At 41.6% G+C, this 20,800-nt stretch overlaps 1 protein-coding gene across 15 annotated transcripts in view; it reads right to left on the bottom strand.

Moving 5' to 3' along the window:
* Positions 1–1,080: 1,080 nt before the first annotated feature.
* The window catches only part of OTOF (otoferlin), a 309,139-nt gene continuing 289,419 nt past the window's right edge, over positions 1,081–20,800 (bottom strand). For 6 of the 15 annotated variants that reach the window (XM_075201127.1, XM_075201124.1, XM_075201132.1 and 3 more), the window contains 4 exons: positions 18,054–18,295; positions 16,511–16,689; positions 16,234–16,334; positions 1,081–3,368 (listed from right to left, as the gene is read on the bottom strand). In XM_075201127.1, coding sequence (XP_075057228.1) covers positions 3,182–3,368; positions 16,234–16,334; positions 16,511–16,689; positions 18,054–18,295 — 709 coding nt within the window. In that variant the 3' untranslated portion in view covers positions 1,081–3,181. Of the gene's footprint in view, positions 5,288–9,547; positions 9,740–16,233; positions 16,335–16,510; positions 16,690–18,053; positions 18,296–20,800 lie in introns of all 15 variants that reach the window. The other 9 variants (XM_075201130.1, XM_075201128.1, XM_075201119.1 and 6 more) reach the window with 2 other exon arrangements.

A 20,800-nucleotide genomic window follows, 5' to 3' on the forward strand; every position in this document is an offset into this window, starting at 1 on the left:
TATATATAAGGCTGGTGGCGATATGATTTGTATGTATATACGTGTGTATATATGTATGTATATACGTGTGTATATACGTGTGTATATATGTGTATGTATATGTGTGTATATACGTGTGCATATATGTGTGTATATATATATATATATGTGTGTATATACGTATGTGTGTGTATATATATATATATATATATGTGTGTGTGTGTATACACGTGTGTAAATATATATGTATGTATACATGTGTTCCTATTATACTGGCATGTAGTTTGTATGCTCTCTCTGTGTGTTGCTTTCCTTTTTTCCCACGGTGTTTCTGAGTCATGGAAATTAGATTGTGAGCTCCTATGCTAGTTATATTAAAAAAGGATGTTGATAACATTCTTAGTGGGTGACAATCATTGGGGCAGAAATGTCTTTTCCTCTAGTCCAGGCTATTTATCTGTGGTCAACTGATCACCGTAATAAAATAATCCTTTATTACTGCCGTCCACCACATGACTGTCACTGCGGCAGCCACGCGATTCTCAGCGGCGTTGGTGATACCGGCACAGAGCGATCTGGGTTCACTTAGAGCTTTACCCGGCCGGTCCCTGACAGTACGCGGGATCCAGCTCGCCTAGATTTGCGGTTTCAGTTCCACTAATAAAAAAAATATATATAAATTAATTTACTTCAATTATAAATGTAAAAAACCTTAATACACTGACAGTGTGCTTTATTAACAGAATAAAACATTTTTAAATTAATTTGAATCTGTTCTGGCTATCGTGACGGTACATTTACTGCTGCAACGTTTGTTAAATAGTCTCCACCAAGATCTCTTACTAAGGGGCAGGGGGAATGTAGACCGTCGGATCCATCCCTAATGTACCGTTATCTCTCGGACGTCATATGCAGATAACAAGGACTCATTTACATAGAGCCATGGGAGGCGGAGACTTTCTTTCCTCTCGGACGTCATATGCAGATAACAAGGACTCATTTACATAGAGCCATGGGAGGCAGAGACTTTCATTGCTTTTTAGTTGGAATATTAAATACCATTATTACACGAGACTTACAAATACTCGTACAAACGCTGTCTCTTGTTTTCAAACATCCTTTTAATACAATGTAAATGAGTGAAACCATTTATATAGAGAATACAAAACACAGGCTAGAAAAATAGTCATATTTTACCATAATCTCTCCCTCATTATTAAATCCCTATATCCCAGCAGGTAGCGGCAAGTTTGTTCCTCTGACACAATGTTGATGTCGCTCACCTGAGTGTTTTCATAGGACGGAGACATGCATTAACCCATCCAGTGGCTCTCTGGCTGTGGTTCAACTACAAGTCCCAGCATACCATGCCAGCTAAAGGCTGCCTAATGCCACTTCTTCCTAGTTAATTGATTGATGGATTGGCTGCATCATCATGAATATTGTTAACACCCACAAAATGTCTGCCTCCAGTATGTGTAGATGACAGGTGCACGTACTATTAGGGCCATAACTATAATTTGTGCTTTTCCCAGAGCTGATTCGTGCTGTTTAGTACTGTCCACCCTGGTAATACTTTCAGATCACTGATCCCTTCTTCCATGGCTCATTCCTCAGCCGCCAGGGACATCAAATCAGTTTACATTTCATCAATGCCGCTGTTACTCAGCGCATTTCGCCAACTAATCTTTTTGTACTTGGAAAATGTCCTGATTTGTGGACAAACGCATCAGAAGGATAAACGACTGCAGCTCCCATATTACAAGGTCTTCGGCACAATTTCTACATCTATATTGGTGATTATTATAGGTTGAACACTTACTTTACATACCCTCATGCAACTTTACCTTTCTGTCTTTATTCTGTGATATTCACCAACTCCTTTATAGCTACCAGACACAGCTGTTTGTATTCATTACCCTTGGATACAACACAGATCTGCTCCGTACATCAAACACAATTCTATTCACTGAACATTTTTTGTGTCCCATTGAAAGGCAGAAAAAATAAACTTTTAACTAGAAGATATATAGATCTTGGTGGAAAAGACACTAGCCAAAAACGATATATTTAGTAAAGTTGCAGGGGGACATGTATTAAAACATTAATTGGATGATAATGTCATTTAACAGTAGCGCAAATGCAATATTACTCCATTAACGGTCCAGGTTGCCACTCCTTGGAAATATTTTTTGTTACCGACATCCAACATTTTGGATTAAACTTATTCTAAAATGTATCAAGTAGTTGGAGTAGGATCTTTGAGATAAAATGGGACGAGGGCTGGAAAATAAGAGATACGTCGTTCTATGTAGAAACACAAGATGCGGCGGAGGCTGCTTGTCGTTTCGTAGCGGCTGGATGTCAGATGTTTGCTGTTCGGTTTCCTTTCTTCCTAACTTAACAATGTGGCAATTTATACAAACTAACAAAGTAGTTACTGACCTATGGCAGCCATGATGACCGAAGTTTTACGACCATACCCCGAAAAGTCTTTACTTCCATACTAGGGGCTGGATGTAAATTGTGAGTTTGTGGCAGGAAATGTTCAGAGTTCTAGTCATCGACTTTGTCTCTGTACTGATTTAAATCATTTATTTGCTGGAAGCCTTTATGGTAAACACTATATTCAGATTTTAGGACATCATTTTGACTCTCTCATGTATCCTAAGAGTCCTAACTTATAAGACTGTCCTGATTTCCTCATGGGGAAAAATGAAGAGTCGGGGAGGATTGTCTTTCTTAAAGTGCACCCTTCAGCTACACACAGTGGGAGCTGCCATTCTGTGGTGGGAGCCAACAAAATGGCTACCTGTACTTTTTATTTTGGACAACAGATCCACTTTACACCTGATGTATTATTATTGAAGGATTCCTATTGTAAAGCATGTCAGGGTGGACTTGCTCTAGGAAGCATTTTGGATCTCATTAAATAAAATAAAATAGCGCTTTCAAACCCAGCCACTAGCTTTGCTTGCTAGAAATATTTTAATTTGTTCCCTATTTTTTTTTTGAATACCGCCCCTGCTCTGTATGAATTCTCTTTTTGTCCTCTGAACGAGGACGTTCCTTTCAGTTACAACCATATATTGCTGCTCGTTATTCCCTCGGAAAATCTTTTCGTTACCAAACTCCTGTTGCCCTGTTGGTAACGTATTTGCGCCAAATACTTCATCCTACAGGTAACATGTCCGTTCATGATTCATCTTCCGGGGTTTATAAACCTCTGGTTGAGCACCCCAGGTAACGTATACAATGACAAGGCCAGAAACATCAACACCACGCAGGCCAGCAGGAAACCGAAGACGTGCCACTTATAGTGTCTCCAAACCAGCACGCACACGATACGCAGAGGATTCAGCAGCCATGTCAGACTGGTATTAGGACGACTGGATTCACCATTTTATTGTACCAAACAAACAAAAAAAACAACAACAACATCAAAACACAAAAAAAAGACAAAACAGAACAAAGAAAAACAAAAACGGAAAAGCAAATTATAATCCACACCATAAAACAATAATAAATAAAATTCTTTACAAAGTACACAACTCAAATTAGTGCAAAGTGGGAAAGTGATACCCCATAACAAAAGAAAAGGAGAAAAAAAACTAAACAATGAAAATAAACATTAGATGACAAAAACGCTGCTAGTGATGTTATGAAGTCGCACATCAAACGCAAACTACGGTGGATGATGTTATGGTGGCGAGCCTCATATGTTTCTAAATGGCTGATCTTCTGTTTTGATCTCTATTGAATGTGTTATTGTGGTTGGTTTTATTGCATTGTCTTCAATCTTATCATCTTGGACCTATCTATGGAAGATAGCAGCAACAATATGCACAAATGGATTCGTGCAGCAGAATTGGCAGAGGTGCGAAGCTCCGGCAATACAATCTTAGAATTCCGCTTTTATCTATATGGTTTATGAACAGAACTGGGACGATGAGGGCCATTCTGTTGTGTTGGGGAGGGGGGGGGGGGGTGTGTTAAGACTATGGACACTTTTCTCTAATTGGAACGCCGAATGTGAGTGTTCTATTCTAGAACCACAAAAGAGATTGTTCTGAAAGTATGTATTGTCTATCTGACAATTAGGACTTCAGGAGGACACCCCAATTGATGTCCTTGTGCATAAGTTGCACCCATTTAGTCTATTGGGTGCTATTCGTCTAACGATAGAAACCAATAGCTTGCAGTCTGCTACATAGCAGGTGTCCATAAAATGGGCATTGTCTTAAGTTCTGTCAAGGTGTGAAAACATTTACAGATAAATGTGGATACCTTTTCAGATCTTATAAACACGTATGGTATTTGGAGTGGCCCTTTAAAATGGTTAGCAAAATAAATTTTGGATGTCTGGGAGAAGAAACATAATTCATATAGTCACCCTCTGACTATTTTAGTACAAAAGATAATTGACATAAAATTAGTTCACTATTTGAAAAATAATATACGCCTTTTTATCTTTGATGTGTTCGTTCAAGCTAAATTTTTGGGCATTGTTCAAAGACTGTCAACTGGAGCTTATTACAAACTCCTACAGCACGTACCCCAATTAGCCAATCAAAACAAATACAAGTCATTTAATCACTGAACACTACGAGGTGTCTAAACATCTTGTCCTATTTTCCTAACTTATGTGGAAATTCCATGAACTTGTTCAGCTGCTGTGAAAATTGTCAGTGAAATTGACAGATTGGGAAACTTTAACCGTCAACGACTGGACAAGTTGGCGACTGTAGGACATGCTTGGGGCAAATATGTTCACACACGCAATAAACTGTAAGACAGGCTGATTGAGAGCAAACTTTTCCCAAGAATAATGCTGCTAGTGTGGTAATTCCTAAAGAGTATCCATGTTATTACCTAGGAAAGAGGAAGCAGTTTGTGGCTGAGGGAAAAGCCTCGTTACCTAATCTGTGCTCGCCATTGCCGCTAAAAATAATAATCTGTTTTCTCTTGTTCCCCCTCTACACCACTTCTCAGTAAAAATGATAAAATAATTCACACAGAATAAATTGTTTCTTGGAACCCATCACAAAACTATACAGTTTATGATGGAAAGGACAAACATTTTGATCAAAGATAGGCACTGCAGAGTCTATTGTTCCGGAAGTGTCCTCATGCTCCCAGCAGCTTCTTGACCATGTAACCCGGCATGCTGTACAGGAAGAGGGCCACCATCGCCAGTAGTAGCAACGCCAAGATGATCTTAATGATAAGCCACTTGTAGCGATTACAGATGAGATACTTGATGGATTTAAGCGGGTTGAGGAACCAGATGAAGGACGTGTCGGGCCGACTGTCCGAGGCAGCGTGAAACAAGATAAGCGGGAGGGGCGGGCATTGGGAATGGAGTGGGGTGAAAAAGACGGACTTGGTTAGTAGGAAAATATTACAGGACGTAACTTGCCTGAAATGTAAAATCAGAGGTTGTTAGTATTAGAACATTAGTAAGTGCAGAGGGTGACTAGTAAAGGGGAAAGGAGAGAGAATATACCATAAGCCACTCATCTTTACAGCTAAAGCCCAGCACTGGGAGAGAGGTGGTGTGTCTGGTGTCATAATAAGGCCACTAAGCACTGACATATACTGTATATAGCACCTATTTGGCTATTGATGGGGTCTCACTGTCCCACACCATGATTATTCTGCATGAGAACATGGCTGTTGGCCCATTCACACTGTAAATATAAGGAGTTGGGGCTTTACCATGGGCCATGTCCTTGTGCTTGCCCCTTTGGGACACGTGTTGCCAGAAGACCCCATAGTGGACATATATATGCACATGTCAGACTAGTAATAAAACACCCATGACCCTAAGCCCATCCTTGTTTGTTTACACAGTACTATGGTACGTTCACAGACCTATAACATACATAGTGAGGAACCCCCGACTGTACAATATAAGGATGTTACACGTCAACAAGTTATCCTATAATAATAGGAAGGTGAGGAGGGCAAAAGCTTCATGGGGATCCTAAATTATTAAATTAAACCTCCCCAATAAGAAAAGGCCGGGGGTGTGGTATTCTGGACCCCCGATATTCATCAGATAGATCACCCTTGTTAGGCTCCTTCTTGTATTGAGAGCACTGAGTGAATGTTTCGGCAGAGGGCTGAAACGTTCTCTGGTGTCCTCCAGCAGAATGACAATTACTGAGCTGCTGGCGGGGACTATGTGATGGATTCTGGGCTTCCCGCCTGAATCCCATCGGTTTTCGATTATTGAGGAAAGGGCACAGTTACTATATAATGTAATGTCAGGCTGGACAGTGCACATAACTGTTAGATGAATTGTGATATCCTTATAATGTATATAGTAAGAGGTATGTGTAACTATTGTACCTGGTATTTAAATCTATTGGGTCCATCCCCAACCTACATTACAGCCATTATGTGGGCTAAACCAATATCAGTTCACTCAGAGCTAGTGGTGTCTGAGGCACGAGGCACAAAGTGCCTCTGTGATGGCAATAGTTCGAAGTGAATCCATAGTTCGCATCCTATTTAACATTGGTTTAGCTGACCAAATAGCTGCCTCCTGTTTGCAGGCAACAAGTTCCCTTTAATGCTGAAGTGAGGAAAATACCAGCGAACCAACTGTATTATTAACTTCATAAAACAAATTGTTGCACTAGTGACTATTAGACTGTACAAGATTACAAAAAACTAAAATGAAAACATTTATTAATTTCCACCAAAATATCACATTTTTGTTTCAATAAATTTTCTAAAATACATTCTATACAGCAGTATATTGTGTTAATTGAGAAAATAACACATCTTAGAATGATCGTAAGCAGATAGCCATGAATCTATGATAGTGAGAACCATTTACTAACAATACAAATGCCCTGTGACCCATCCACGACCCCCTCTGCTTTCATAGCCTGACTTGCAGTCAATCGATCTGAACAACAACGTTCGTACATAATATCCGGTGGATATTCCTGTCTGTCAGAGATTTAATCCTTATACCAGCGGTTCCCAAAGTGTGCGCCGCGGCTCCCAGGGGTGCCGCGGCGCTGTCACAGGAATGCCGCGGCCAGGAAGAGAAAAAAAGAAACAAAAAAAAAACAATTTACCAATACGGCAGCGCCCGGGACCCAGCATCCTCCCTCCTCGCTTCTCACTGAATGTCGGGCATCATGTCATCAAGCTCGACATTCAGTGACAAGCGGCAGGAGAGAGGAAGATACTGGGTTCCGTGCGCCGCCGTATTGGTAAGTTGTTTTTTTTGTCTCTTCCTGGCCCCCGGGATGCAGAGGGGACACAGACTGTGTGTATGGAGATGAAGGAGGGCACAGAGTGTGTGGAGATGAAGGAGGGCACAGAGAGTGTGGAGATGAAGGAGGGCACAGAGAGTGTGGAGATGAAGGAGGGCACAGAGAGTGTGTGGAGGTGAAGGAGGGCACAGAGAGTGTGTGGAGGTAAAGGAGGCACAGAGAGTGTGTGTGGAGATGAAGGAGGCACAGAGAGTGTGTGTGGAGATGAAGGAGGCACAGAGAGTGTGTGGAGGTGAAGGAGGACACAGAGAGTGTGTGGAGGTGAAGGAGGGCACAGAGAGTGTGTGGAGGTAAAGGAGGCACAGAGAGTGTGTGTGGAGATGAAGGAGGCACAGAGAGTGTGTGTGGAGATGAAGGAGGCACAGAGAGTGTGTGGAGGTGAAGGAGGGCACAGAGAGTGTGTGGAGGTGAAGGAGGCACAGAGAGTGTGAAGATGAACGAGGGTACAGAGAGTGTGTGGAGATGAACAAGGGCAAAGAGAGTGTGTGGAGGTAAAGGAGGGCACAGAGAGTGTGTGGAGATGAAGGAGGGCACAGTGAGTGTGTGGTGAAGATGAAGGAGGGCACAGAGAGTGTGTGGAGATGAACGAGGGCACAGAGAGTGTGTGGAGGTGAAGGAGGGCACAGAGAGTGTGTGGAGATGAAGGAGGGCACAGAGAGTGTGTGGAGGTGAAGGAGGGCACAGAGAGTGTGTGGTGAAGATGAAGGAGGGCACAGAGTGTGTGGATATGAAGGAGGGCACAGATTGTGTGGATATGAAGGAGGGCACAGAGTGTGTGGATGCAGGGAACTCTAAGGGTGTGCGAACTGCAAAAGTTTGTGAACCACTGCCTTATACGATTAGTTTTAAAAATGCTCTAAATCTCTTTGGCAGGGGTCCCATCTTGAAAGCAGCGGGATGACATGGGTGAGACCACCATCTAGTAGGAATTATATAAGTTTAAGTGTAAGTGCAGTACTCCAACTGAAGTAAGCAAGTTATGAGAACCCAGCTCTTAGACACCTGTTTCAACCTCATTAAATCTCATTAGTATAAGATATGGGTTCTGTCTGCTGCAGAGTTGGGGTGCACACACAAAGCTGCCTCTCAGGTACCTGTGGCCTGTTACCCTGTGTTCTAAGACATGGTGACTGCATATTGGGTGCACCCTAAAAGGGGGATCTCTATACACACGATCACTGATGGCAAAACCAGGACAGGTGACGTGTGTTAGAAGAACAGAGCACTGTGAATCTTGTGCTCACCACCGAAACTAAAACAGTGTTTGTGTGTGTGTGTGTGTGTGTCTGTGTGTGTGTGTGTGTGTGTGTGTGTGTGTGTCTGTGTGTGTGTGTGGTAGAGGGGGAACAACCCTCCAAGTTCAAGTTAATGTTTACAGGGGTGAGCACAGCTTTCTATATAAGAGTCAGTGACTACGTTATAGCCTCCATCTTTTGTCATGTGATTTATGCAGCCTCCAATCAATACTGCAAATACTCAGATGACTTTGGCTTTAGAAATAGTTGCAAACACAGAATGCATTATAAGCTGAGTAACAATTACGTAATAACTCTGACTGAATGAAATGTAGATGTGTGTAATATATGGACAGTGATTGCAATGGAGATGACCATATTGGTTTAAATTGCAATCTATGGGACCAGTTATTCCTATTTTAACACAAAGGGCATTTAAGTAAAGGACGTCATATGGCTCAGGGCCCTCTAATATATTGCCATAGGTGAGTGTAGATGGATATTGTGTACAGTGACCTATACTACATAAGGATCAATTAAACCCTGTTTTTTTAGGGTCATCAAAGCTACCCCTGCCACATGTTGGGACCCTGCAACAGTTTATAGTGGCTGGAAAAGCACCAGGGAGTACTTAATTATTGCAAATTTATCCTACGGCACCAAGAAAACTTTAGCAGGACACCTATATTAGTGTTGTGGAAAATCTTACAACATGCTCTCCCTACTGTATTATACAGTAGCAGGGAAGGTATTCACATGTCTCCAGTGAGCTATTCCAACACAAAACAAAAATGTACATGGAAAGTCCTGCACCTAGAAATTATGGATATTACCCCCTCCCCCCCATCTATATTACAAAATGACTTTCTCCTACCAAAGATTTTGACCCTCTTAAATTATGATCTACATTATCTACAATAACTTTTGGGCTGTAAGCTCTTTGATCTCATTGGTTCACTGCTGTGAGGGGCAGGAATTGTACATAAATGGTGAGTACCTCATTAGGAGAATGACAGTGAGATAAAGGAGGAACAGTACCAGAGAAGCCCTCAAGCTCCGAGGATCTTCTTCACCAGGTATCCAGGCATAGAGTAAAGGAATAGGCCCACCATGAGGAGGAGAAGGATGAGGATGAGAATTTTCAGAATCAGCCAGCGGTAGGTATGCCAGATGAAGTAGCGAATAGACTTCAGGGGGTTGAGAAACCATAGGAAGCTTGTGTCTGGCCGGCTGGAGCAGAGATGATGGGGAGGAGGAAATCAGGACACAAGGCAGCAAAAGAAAAATGTCGGAAAATAATGAGACAATTGACCAAAGATAAATGGGAAAGTGAGTGGAAGTTAGTATGCTAGAGTGGGTTCCATGCATGTGTTAGAAGACATTTAACCTATACTTTGCATACACCCGCTAACAATGTTTCGGGGTGTGACATATTTTTGGTGTGATTGGATAAAACCAGGCATTACATTGCAAATTAAACACATGCCTCTCTGTGTAATAGAGGCGGACAAGGAAAGTAACTCCCAGAAAGACTCTGTAAGTAATATCCACAACAAAGGTCCAAAATGTGCATCACGCTCCCAATAACATCCACAACAAAGGCAGAGACCACCAGCAGAAGAAGCCACTCATCAGACCACAAGAGGGTGACCAATCATCTAATGGTAGGTAGCATCCATGTCCTAGTGGAATGCTCAGTCTCTCAACGTACCATGAATCCAAGCGGAACCGGACAGACTAATGAACCCTCTTATCATAATAGACTCACAGGATAAAGCCAGGTAAAAATAATTTGAAAGACCCACCTCTAGACTCATCAAGGACAACTTCGACTTTGACACATTATCTTTTTTTATTTTGTGAGTCTACTATAATAAAATGGGTCGAGTAATTTTAATCCGTCCGATGTTGAATGAGTTTTCGCTTATATTTTCCAGTCTTGGTTGGGAGAAACTGCTTCACCCGTCAGTAGGTGAATGGTCACACCTTCTTGGTCTGGTAAGTGGCTAATACAGCTGACCTTCTCTGCCTTCATTGTGGGTATTATTGGGCATATGATGAGCATTATGAACCTTTATGGAGCGAATGATTGTGCCGTGGCTAACCAAATCTGTGCCATTAATACCTGAGCATTCATGCCCCACAATGTTCTCTCCTGGGAATAGTAGGTAGCTTGGCAAATCCCTTACCCATCCCCATCACCTTTACCCACCCCCGTCTTTGTCTTGTGAGTAGCAGAATGGTTGGATCTCATCCTGGAACTTAACTTACTCCATGTGAGTGATGACACTTTGTATTTAATTAACCAAACTAAACATATGTTTAAAAATAAAAACGTTGGCCCATATTGCCGGTGCTACATCTGCCGGTTTCTTTCAGCGGTGAGCAATGGTTTATGGCTGTACATTATAATCATGTAGAACCATTGCATCCAATTCCTGTACACTGATCACTACATTATGACATCACAGTACCAGCGCTGCATTAACAAACAGCCAAAGCAGCGGAGGCATCGTCACTCCGCGGATTTACTGAGCTGCGTGAGGTAGATAATATCACCACGCCGGTGACATTATGTCAGAGTCACTAGGAGGACAACTAATACAGACACGGATTATATATAATCATAGTATAATCATAGCTACAAATCTGGATGTGACTGTCTCTCTTCCATTTTAAGGTCAATAAACCCAAAAATAAACATTCATGTATGCAGGGCTGGATAGATGACTCAACCATATGTGAATTGTGCAGGTGCTCAGGTAGGTTTAACTCCAGAAAAGATCCAGACTGACTCCATTAGTCACAGGACCGGTATCATTTACGTTTATCAGTAATTAGCCCCCACAGTGGCAACATTCATGTGCCTACAGACTCTAGAGATGTAAAACTGGACCTAAGTGCCCTGTTCAGTGTAACTCTGACAATCACAGGATCTCTGTTGAAAATGAATATGTAATGGATTATTTCCTCCACCTCAATCATTAGCAGCAAATGATACCTCACAATCAACCTCCGGCTAAACTGCTACTGGGTTGTCTCAAAACGTTTACAAATCAAAGTGCAGCATAAACTGATATTTTAGCATATGTTTTTCATATTCGTATCCAATAATCTGTACATAGTCGTTAAAACACTACTGGCTGTGAACCAATCACCCAAGCCTGTGATGATTCAGGCTTCTGTGCACTATACCTCACTCTATGCCCCATCCTAGACTGATGTAGAATACTAGTAGTCTGTCTGTACCATGGGAACAATAACTATTGTAACTTCCTCTTAATACACACAGTTAAGGCCATTTATGAATCACAAAGATGGACAGTGCATAATTTTTGTACAAATGTGGTCACATGACCACTGTATACAGCACAAGTTCCAGCTCTGATTCCGCCTATGAGATGTGAGGAGTTACCGCTGATTTCCACGTAAATCGAGTTGTGCTGCGTAGCCGACCGTTTCACGGTGGTGCAGAGAGCCAATGACACTATCGTTGGGTTCCATGTTTGCTTTGCCATTCTGCAGAAGTTATAGAGCTGGGACAATTCATTCTGTTCTGTGGTTTTGTGGTGGTAAAATAAGGGGAAGTTACCTAGCAGAAAACTTGGGGCCTAATTCCCCAGAATAAACATCCAAAACTCTGCACCTTAAAGTGGAACATTCAGCAGAAGAGTTTTGTAAAATTTGGTCATCTCTAACCACAAAACATGCCAGGGGAAATATGGTCCATGTGTATTCCTTTATGGAGGAAGCTAAAGATACAGACACGTCTTCAGCTACTGAACTTTGAGGTCTATTCTGAAGGAAGGTAAATATATGGGTTTAAATGTGCAGGAACAAGGATTGTCTTTTGTTTCAGGGATGAGTGAAATTTTCAAAACCGTTCCATGGAACATTTGCGCCATCTCCGCAAGTTGGCATAAAGATTTTGTGCGGTAATTCCCCCATCATTTTTATTCCTCACAGACTTTTACCTTTTACCCCAAGCACACCACAGAGCAGAATCCTCCTTGTCCCAGTTCTATTTATATAATATAAGCTCTGATAATTGTGGAAACTTGAAGGGTATTGCAGAAGCCAAAGGGCTAGATTTACTAAACTGCGGATTTGAAAAAGTGGAGTTGTTGCCTATAGCAACCAATAATATTCTAGCTCTCATTTTGTAGCATGTACTAAATAAATGACAGCTAGAATCTGATTGGTTGCTATAGGCAACATCTCCACTTTTTCAAACCCGCAGTTTAGTAAATATACCCCAAAGACTGTATTGGCAGCGTTGCGAAATGACGGGTTTCATCAACACATTCATCTGCAAATTTCTCTTCAACTTTGCTTGTATCTAGTTTCAAATTTATGTCAAGTTATGTCCTACATACCTAATATTACCATCTCAGTATTTGCAATTAAGACATCCTATAAGATCATAAATAAGGATAAAATTGGCCACGCAAAGTCCTATCCGGCCATTCATCATGAGCGTCAGGACCAATATCCAATTTGCCCACACGTAGTGGTCCACTTGGATGAATTATCTGGGTGACTTCCAGCAGGAGTGGGGTATGTTAGTGCATGTGGAAGATGACAGCACACAGAGCCCAATGACGGTGATCTGAGGTCATCTTCTGGCAGCATTTACCGACATTAAGAATATTATTATAATTTTATGAAAATAGGGACAGTATCGACTATGATATCACATTGTACATGGGCAGCATAACTCGGATAATGGTACAGAATGTGACAACTGAGGAAATATCTTGGTGTATCAACGTTCTATAAAGAATTACTCCCGTAGAGAGGTCTATTTCTTACACGGAGATGGGACCTCCCTAATTAAATGATTACAAGGAAATAATGTCCTGCTTACTATCTACAGTGGTCACTGCTAGGGTTTGTTTAATGGCTACACGAGTCACACCATATATCCTTTTAAAACTTAGGTGATAGGGATCTTGCCCACTGTCATCTATGAAAGATATCAAATAGCGGTTGGCTCATTTACACTTATGGTTATGGATTGCCTCCAGGTACCAGATCTTTGGAGAAAGGCCTCATTAACTCGAAAATGGGTTACTCAAAATGACGCTTCCTTGGTGCAGTGGAACATGTGATGCCAGCGAGGCATAAGAAATTGGATTTAAGATTATTTATGTTTTATGCTATGAAAACTATTCTTTTAAACTGGAGAAATCCCAAACTCCTTCCTCTGTCTCTTTAGAATCCCTCCTACTCTGTCTCTTTAGAATCCCTCCTACTCTGTCTCTTTAGATTCCCTCCTACTCTGTCTCTTTAGATCCCCTCCTACTCTGTCTCTTTAGATTTCCTCCTACTCTGTCTCTTTAGATTCCCTCTTACTCTGTCTCTTTAGATCCCCTCCTACTCTGTCTCTTTAGATTTCCTCCTACTCTGTCTCTTTAGATTTCCTCCTACTGTCTCTTTAGATTCCCTCCTCCTACTTTGTCTCATTAGATTCCCTCCTCCTACTCTGTCTCTTTAGATCCCCTCCTACTCTGTCTCTTTAGATCCCCTCCTACTCTGTCTCTTTAGATTCCCTCCTCCTACTCTGTCTCTTTAGATCCCCTCCTACTCTGTCTCTTTAGATTCCCTCCTCCTACTTTGTCTCTTTAGATTCCCTCCTCCTACTCTGTCTCTTTGGATCCCCTCCTACTCTGTCTCTTTAGATTCCCTCCTCCTACTCTGTCTCTTTAGATTCCCTCCTCCTACTCTGTCTCTTTAGATCCCCTCCTACTCTGTCTCTTTAGATCCCCTCCTACTCTGTCTCTTTAGATTTCCTCCTACTCTGTCTCTTTAGATCCCCTCCTACTCTGTCTCTTTAAATTCCCTCTTACTCTGTCTCTTTAGATCCCCTCCTACTCTGTCTCTTTAGATCCCCTCCTACTCTGTCTCTTTAGATTTCCTCCTACTCTGTCTCTTTAGATCCCCTCCTACTGTCTCTTTAGATTCCCTCCTCCTACTTTGTCTCATTAGATTCCCTCCTCCTACTCTGTCTCTTTAGATCCCCTCCTACTCTGTCTCTTTAGATTCCCTCCTCCTACTCTGTCTCTTTAGATCCCCTCCTACTCTGTCTCTTTAGATCCCCTCCTACTCTGTCTCTTTAGATCCCCTCCTACTCTGTCTCTTTAGATCCCCTCCTACTCTGTCTCTTTAGATTCCCTCCTCCTACTTTGTCTCTTTAGATTCCCTCCTCCTACTCTGTCTCTTTGGATCCCCTCCTACTCTGTCTCTTTAGATTCCCTCCTCCTACTCTGTCTCTTTAGATCCCCTCCTACTCTGTCTCTTTAGATCCCCTCCTACTCTGTCTCTTTAGATTCCCTCCTCCTACTCTGTCTCTTTAGATCCCCTCCTACTCTGTCTCTTTAGATCCCCTCCTACTCTGTCTCTTTAGATTCCCTCCTCCTACTTTGTCTCTTTAGATTCCCTCCTACTCTGTCTCTTTAGATCCCCTCCTACTTTGTCTCTTTAGATTTCCTCCACTCTGTCTGATTAGATTCAGTTAGTTAATAAATCTTTAGTATTTTATATGCTCACTTATAGGTTGCCTGGATAACAGGATGAAGATTTGAAGTCCCTGTCTGAATATATTTACGCTACATCTATAAATGATTCCAGGGACTAGATCTGTCGTTACCGGACTGTGTACAATACAGTTTGGTTTCTCTTAGTTTACTTTACTTTGTTGTTATATGAAAACAACATATAAATAAAAATGATTTAGAAAATAAAGTGCCCCTGGATGGTGGAAACGGCATCTTATGGGAAGTAAATATCCCCTTCTGAGGACGATGTCACTGTGCTGGTGGTGACAGTCTCTGGGGTCTATCAGTAAAAAGAAAATGAGCCTTAGTACACTAGGTACCTTGTGTCAGCCCCATACACGGTTATGGCCTGAGGGCAGGAGATGGCTGATAAGGGGGCAGAGGGGAAGTTGTCCCCCAGGTCACTCATATTTTTATTGTTGAGGGATGGAACTAAGAGATTTACTAGGTTTCATCCAAGGTTGCACACAGTCAACTCAGCTGCACACTGATATTATATCAGCACCAGTCTTATATACCAGGTATTATATACAGCACCAGTCTTATATACCAGGTATTATATACAGCACCAGTCTTATATACCAGGTATTATATACAGCACCAGTCTTATATACCAGGTATTATATACAGCACCAGTCTTATATACCAGGTATTATATACAGCACCAGTCTTATATAGCATGTATTATATACAGCACCAGTCTTATATAGCATGTATTATATACAGCACCAGTCTTATATACCAGGTATTATATACAGCACCAGTCTTATATACTAGATATTATATACAGCACCAGTCTTATATACTAGATATTATATACAGCACCAGTCTTATATACCAGGTATTATATACAGCACCAGTCTTATATACCATGTATTATATACCAGTTATAGAGCAGATTTCACTAGAAAGCATCAGGAGATAATAACTCTGACTAACCTGCAGGGGGCACTGCTGCTGAAAAATGTCCCTTCTTGTTATAGTCTAAGCATATCGCCGGTGGTGCATTATCATGTGTCAACTGCTGCTGATTGCCCCTCTGCTCCCCTGAAACCATCTGCTTCAATGTGCTGAGGCTGAGAGTGATGGGGAAGTCTAGGGGCAATGCTTCACTCTTTATCATTCAGCACCACGGGATGTGATGGACCTCACAATAACCTCACTTACTTTGGTTTTTCAAGAGGATCTGGCTCATTGCGGCCGAGCCCAGCAGGACATTTCTCTGCTTCCTCTGCAGACAGGAGATGGAGTTCTGCTTCCACTTTACCCTGAACAGAAATATAGAAGGTAGTTTTATATTATACACAAGACCAGCCAACGCTTCCCTTCACACTGTCCACATATCCATCCATTCATCGGTCCATCTTTCAGTCCTCATGTTTGTTACTGCATCAGGTAACATACTATATAAAGCCACTAGTGTGATAAATATTTGGTGTCTTACAGTGAGTTCTAGTTCATCATTTTCATTCCTGGCAACGAAGGGCCACCATCCTTTCACCCTCTTCTGTTTGAAGATAGAGACCATTGGCAAATCGACCTCCGGGGCGACCATGTCTATAGAACACTGCTTCGCTGTCTTTGCTCCTCGAGGGAAACGGTTCAAGTCTAATTCGATTGCACCTGTTGGGAGAAAATATTACTGATTTACTGACATTGCTGCCTTTTGATGAATTTAAAGACAAAAACACATAACCTCTTTACAGTGGGGTATGTTTATAACTTCACACTCCAACAAATGTTCAGTAAGACATGGGCACCAACTATTGTGCAGAGAAAATCTCATTACATGTGTGCATTTGGGATGTGCCCAGCACCCCTAGGGACAAAATAATCATGGACAAATATTAAATACTTGCTCACTTTAATAAGCAAAGGCCCTTGAACATGGTTTCTCAAAGACATGGGATTACTCTTGCTCTCTAAGAGATGGGAGTATTATTGTTCTCTAACATATGGGAATACTTTTGTTCTCTAAGATGTAGGAGTGCTATTGTTCTTTGATATGTTGGAGTAGTATTGTTCTCTAAGACATGGGAGTACTCTTGTTCTGTAAGATGTGGGGGGAACTCTTGTTCTCTAAGACATGGGAGTACTCTTGTTCTCTAAGGCATGGGAGGACTCTTGTTCTCTAAGACATGGGAGGACTCTTGTTCTCTAAGACATGGGAGGACTCTTGTTCTCTAAGACATGGGAGTACTCTTGTTCTGTAAGATGTGGGGGGAACTCTTGTTCTCTAAGACATGGGAGTACTCTTGTTCTCTAAGGCATGGGAGGACTCTTGTTCTCTAAGACATGGAAGGACTCTTGTTCTCTAAGACATGGGAGGACTCTTGTTCTGTAAGATGTGGGGGGAACTCTTGTTCTCTAAGACATGGGAGGACTCTTGTTCTCTAAGGCATGGGAGGACTCTTGTTCTCTAAGGCATGGGAGAACTCTTGTTCTCTAAGGCATGGGAGAACTCTTCTTTCTAAGACACAGAAGTACTCTTGTTCTCTCAGATGTGGTAATATTATCGTTCTCTATGACATAGGAGGGACCTTGTTGTCTTAGACATGGAGTACTCTTCTTGTCCTATATGTGGGAATATTATTTTTCTTTAAGACATTGGAGTACTCTTGTTCTATATGCAAAGAAAATATCTGCACAGTAGTGTGTTTTTGAAATAAGGTATATGTCTGCATACATCTGAATCTATATGTTAGAATACCATCACCCACGGCCAGAGGTCATATTGACCTGACATTGTCACATGTGTGGACTTCCACGTGAGATTATCTGCCCAATGAAAACCTAGCCAGCCAATGATCACACTAGTGTGTACATGAGCTCACTCTTCAACCAGAAAGAATGGTTCTTTCACTTGATAACCAAAAATTGGGGAGGAAATTGATAGTTTTTCTCCTACAATTTTCTAATTTGCCAAATTTACAGTTGTTACCGTCAATCTCACCACAACATCATTACATGTCAATATATTCACATACCGAGGAAGTCATCTGCCGAGAAGTGATCGGCATCCCAGACCTGCATAGTAAGACGTGCTGGGATCTTGTACTCTGTCTCATCCCAGGAGAACATAGATTCCTTCTTGGAGATGACGATCTTCTCTTCGGCAACCAAATAATCAAATGGAAACAGAAACCTCCAGTTGAAATTCCCTTCTCCGGTAAGTGAGTGATAGTGGACGTCCGTGTCTTGTTTATCTTCCTGCTGCCCTTTCAGCCACCTATATATATCCCACCCGAAACCAAAGTCAGTGGAAACAAAACCAACACTACACTCTGTGAACCATTCATTACTTTTTTAAAAGGGCGTCTTAAAAATGTTTCCTTGAGATGTAAAATAACTCCTCCGATATATATTTTTCGTGGTTGTAAAGCTGACTTAACTTAGTGGGAAGCAATGCAAAATAACCTCCCTGATTCTGTCTCACAGCACTGGGGTCATGAGTTTGATTCCCGACCATGGTCTTATCTGTGTGGAGTTTGTATGTTCTCCCCATGTTTGCGTGGGTTTCCTCCGGGTGCTCTGGTTTCCTCCCACACTCCAAAAACATACTAGTAGGTTTATTGGCTGCTATAAAATTGACCCTAGTCTGTTAGTGTTAGGAAATTTAGACTGTAAGCTCCAATGGGTCAGGGACTTATGTGAGTTCTCTACAGTGCTGCGGAATTAGTGGCGCTATATAAATAGCTGATAATTTATTTTCACCTTCTCTTGCAGAACCTCATGTTCAGCATTCCGCCTTCAACCTCTCATCCCCCCTTCCACTTGCCACTCCCCCTTGACCCCTGGCTCTTTCTTTTGCTAGGTACTAGGCTAGCCGTGGGGTCATTATTAGCAGAAATGGGGCTAATTTAAACGTGGTGGGATTTAAAATAAATATATATATATATATATATATATATATATATATATATATATATATAATAGGAGAAATACGTCAAGAAGTTCACAATCTCCACCACCCCCTCCTGGAGGGGCAGGGAGAGTCCATGGTTAATTGGGCTGTAAAGTATGGACTAGATATTCTATATGGAAACATCGAGCTGGGCAGCTCTTTACAGAAGGTACTAAGAACAACTGGACATTAATTCACACGAACTTGTGATTACCTAAACTTTTGTGAGGCGCTAACAATTATAATAACTATAGTCAACAATCCAATACTATCCATAAGCCACAGCTGTTGGAAATAAATGCCGTACCTAACGCATTTTAAAAATAAACTTTGGACTAGACTATTTTAGTATACCATAAATGATATGCGCACGTTTCCGCTATTTGTGCACCATAAAAACAAGGACAACCATATATAAAACATAAATGTCACCTCCCGTCGAGTGACAAATTTAATAAAACTGATATAGGAATCTATTTTCACTACTTCTATTAATAAATAATAATAATAAATTAAATAATTTTTTTTTTATTAAATTAAATATTTCTAGTGCAAAAACTAACAGCAACAGGACACACAGGAGTGTAAATGCAAACAACATATTTCTTCGAATTAAGATAAATAATTCTGGAAATTCCCCACAATTGATGTGTTTGTCTTTATCTACAAATAAACTTTATTACTGCCCTTAATGTAGTTCTAAGTTTCCCACAAATAAAAATATACAACATTTTATGAGTGAATCTGGCCATGGAAATATGCGCATGCCCAATAACACAATAGCACAATACAGGAAACCACACGTAGTAACCCCACATGCCCCCCCCAAGAGAGCCGCGTAGACAGATGGCAACGCAATAGTAAGAGAGGAGTACAAACATGCCATGCACAATACTCGGGTGATGCAGTCATCTTTCTCTTTAGAATGAATGCTCTCCGCAGTTAACCCCTTTGTTACTGCAGGGCCCGACTGTATTAGAGACCCTCTCAGAAACAAGGAGGTTACGAAGACACTTACCTGGGATCAAGAAGAAACACAATGCAAAATAATTACATGTTGGGTTAAAAAAAACGCCCTTTTTTAATTTTTTTTGATTGGTGCAAACACATGAAACACACTGTCACACCCGCTCCTGGGTGCATCTCTAGCTGGTGGGATTGTGTGGTGGAACCAGGGTGAGAAAGACCTCTCCAGTGCTGAGGGGGGTGGTGGCATTATGGAGCGAAGAGACTGGTATATGGAAGCCTCACCTAGTAACGGGTATTGGCTCGGTGATTGTCGAAGGACATTTAGAACCGGGGCGAGGGGACAGGACTTTTAAGTGCTAAAAAATCCAATTGTATCAGCCCCTTCTGGTCATTGGTGTTATTTCATAAAAACTTACGAGTACAACATCACATAAAGGTGAACAACTCCACTGAGTCTTCCATGAGTCATCCTACGACAACTCCACCGAGTCTTCCTTGAGTCAACCTTCGGCAACTCCACCGAGTCTTCCTTGAGTCAACCTTCGGCAACTCCACCGAGTCTTCCTTCAGTCATCCTACGGCAACTCCACCGAGTCTTCCTTGAGTCAACCTTCGGCAACTCCACCGAGTCTTCCTTCAGTCATCCTATGGCAACTCCACCGAGTCTTCCTACGGTAACTCTACAGAGTTTTTCTTGAGTCATCCTACGGCAACTCCACCGAGTCTTCCTTGAGTCATCCTACGGTTCTTGTTTAGGTTTATTGCTCTTCACTGTGGTCTTATTGTTATTTCAAAAATTGTTTTTCATTCTTATACGGTTTTAGACTCTACTACTTCTACTGGAAGCTTATTTCAAACACC

The sequence above is a fragment of the Mixophyes fleayi genome, chromosome 3, assembly GCF_038048845.1.
Source record: "Mixophyes fleayi isolate aMixFle1 chromosome 3, aMixFle1.hap1, whole genome shotgun sequence".
Classification (NCBI taxonomy): Eukaryota; Metazoa; Chordata; class Amphibia; order Anura; family Limnodynastidae; genus Mixophyes; species Mixophyes fleayi.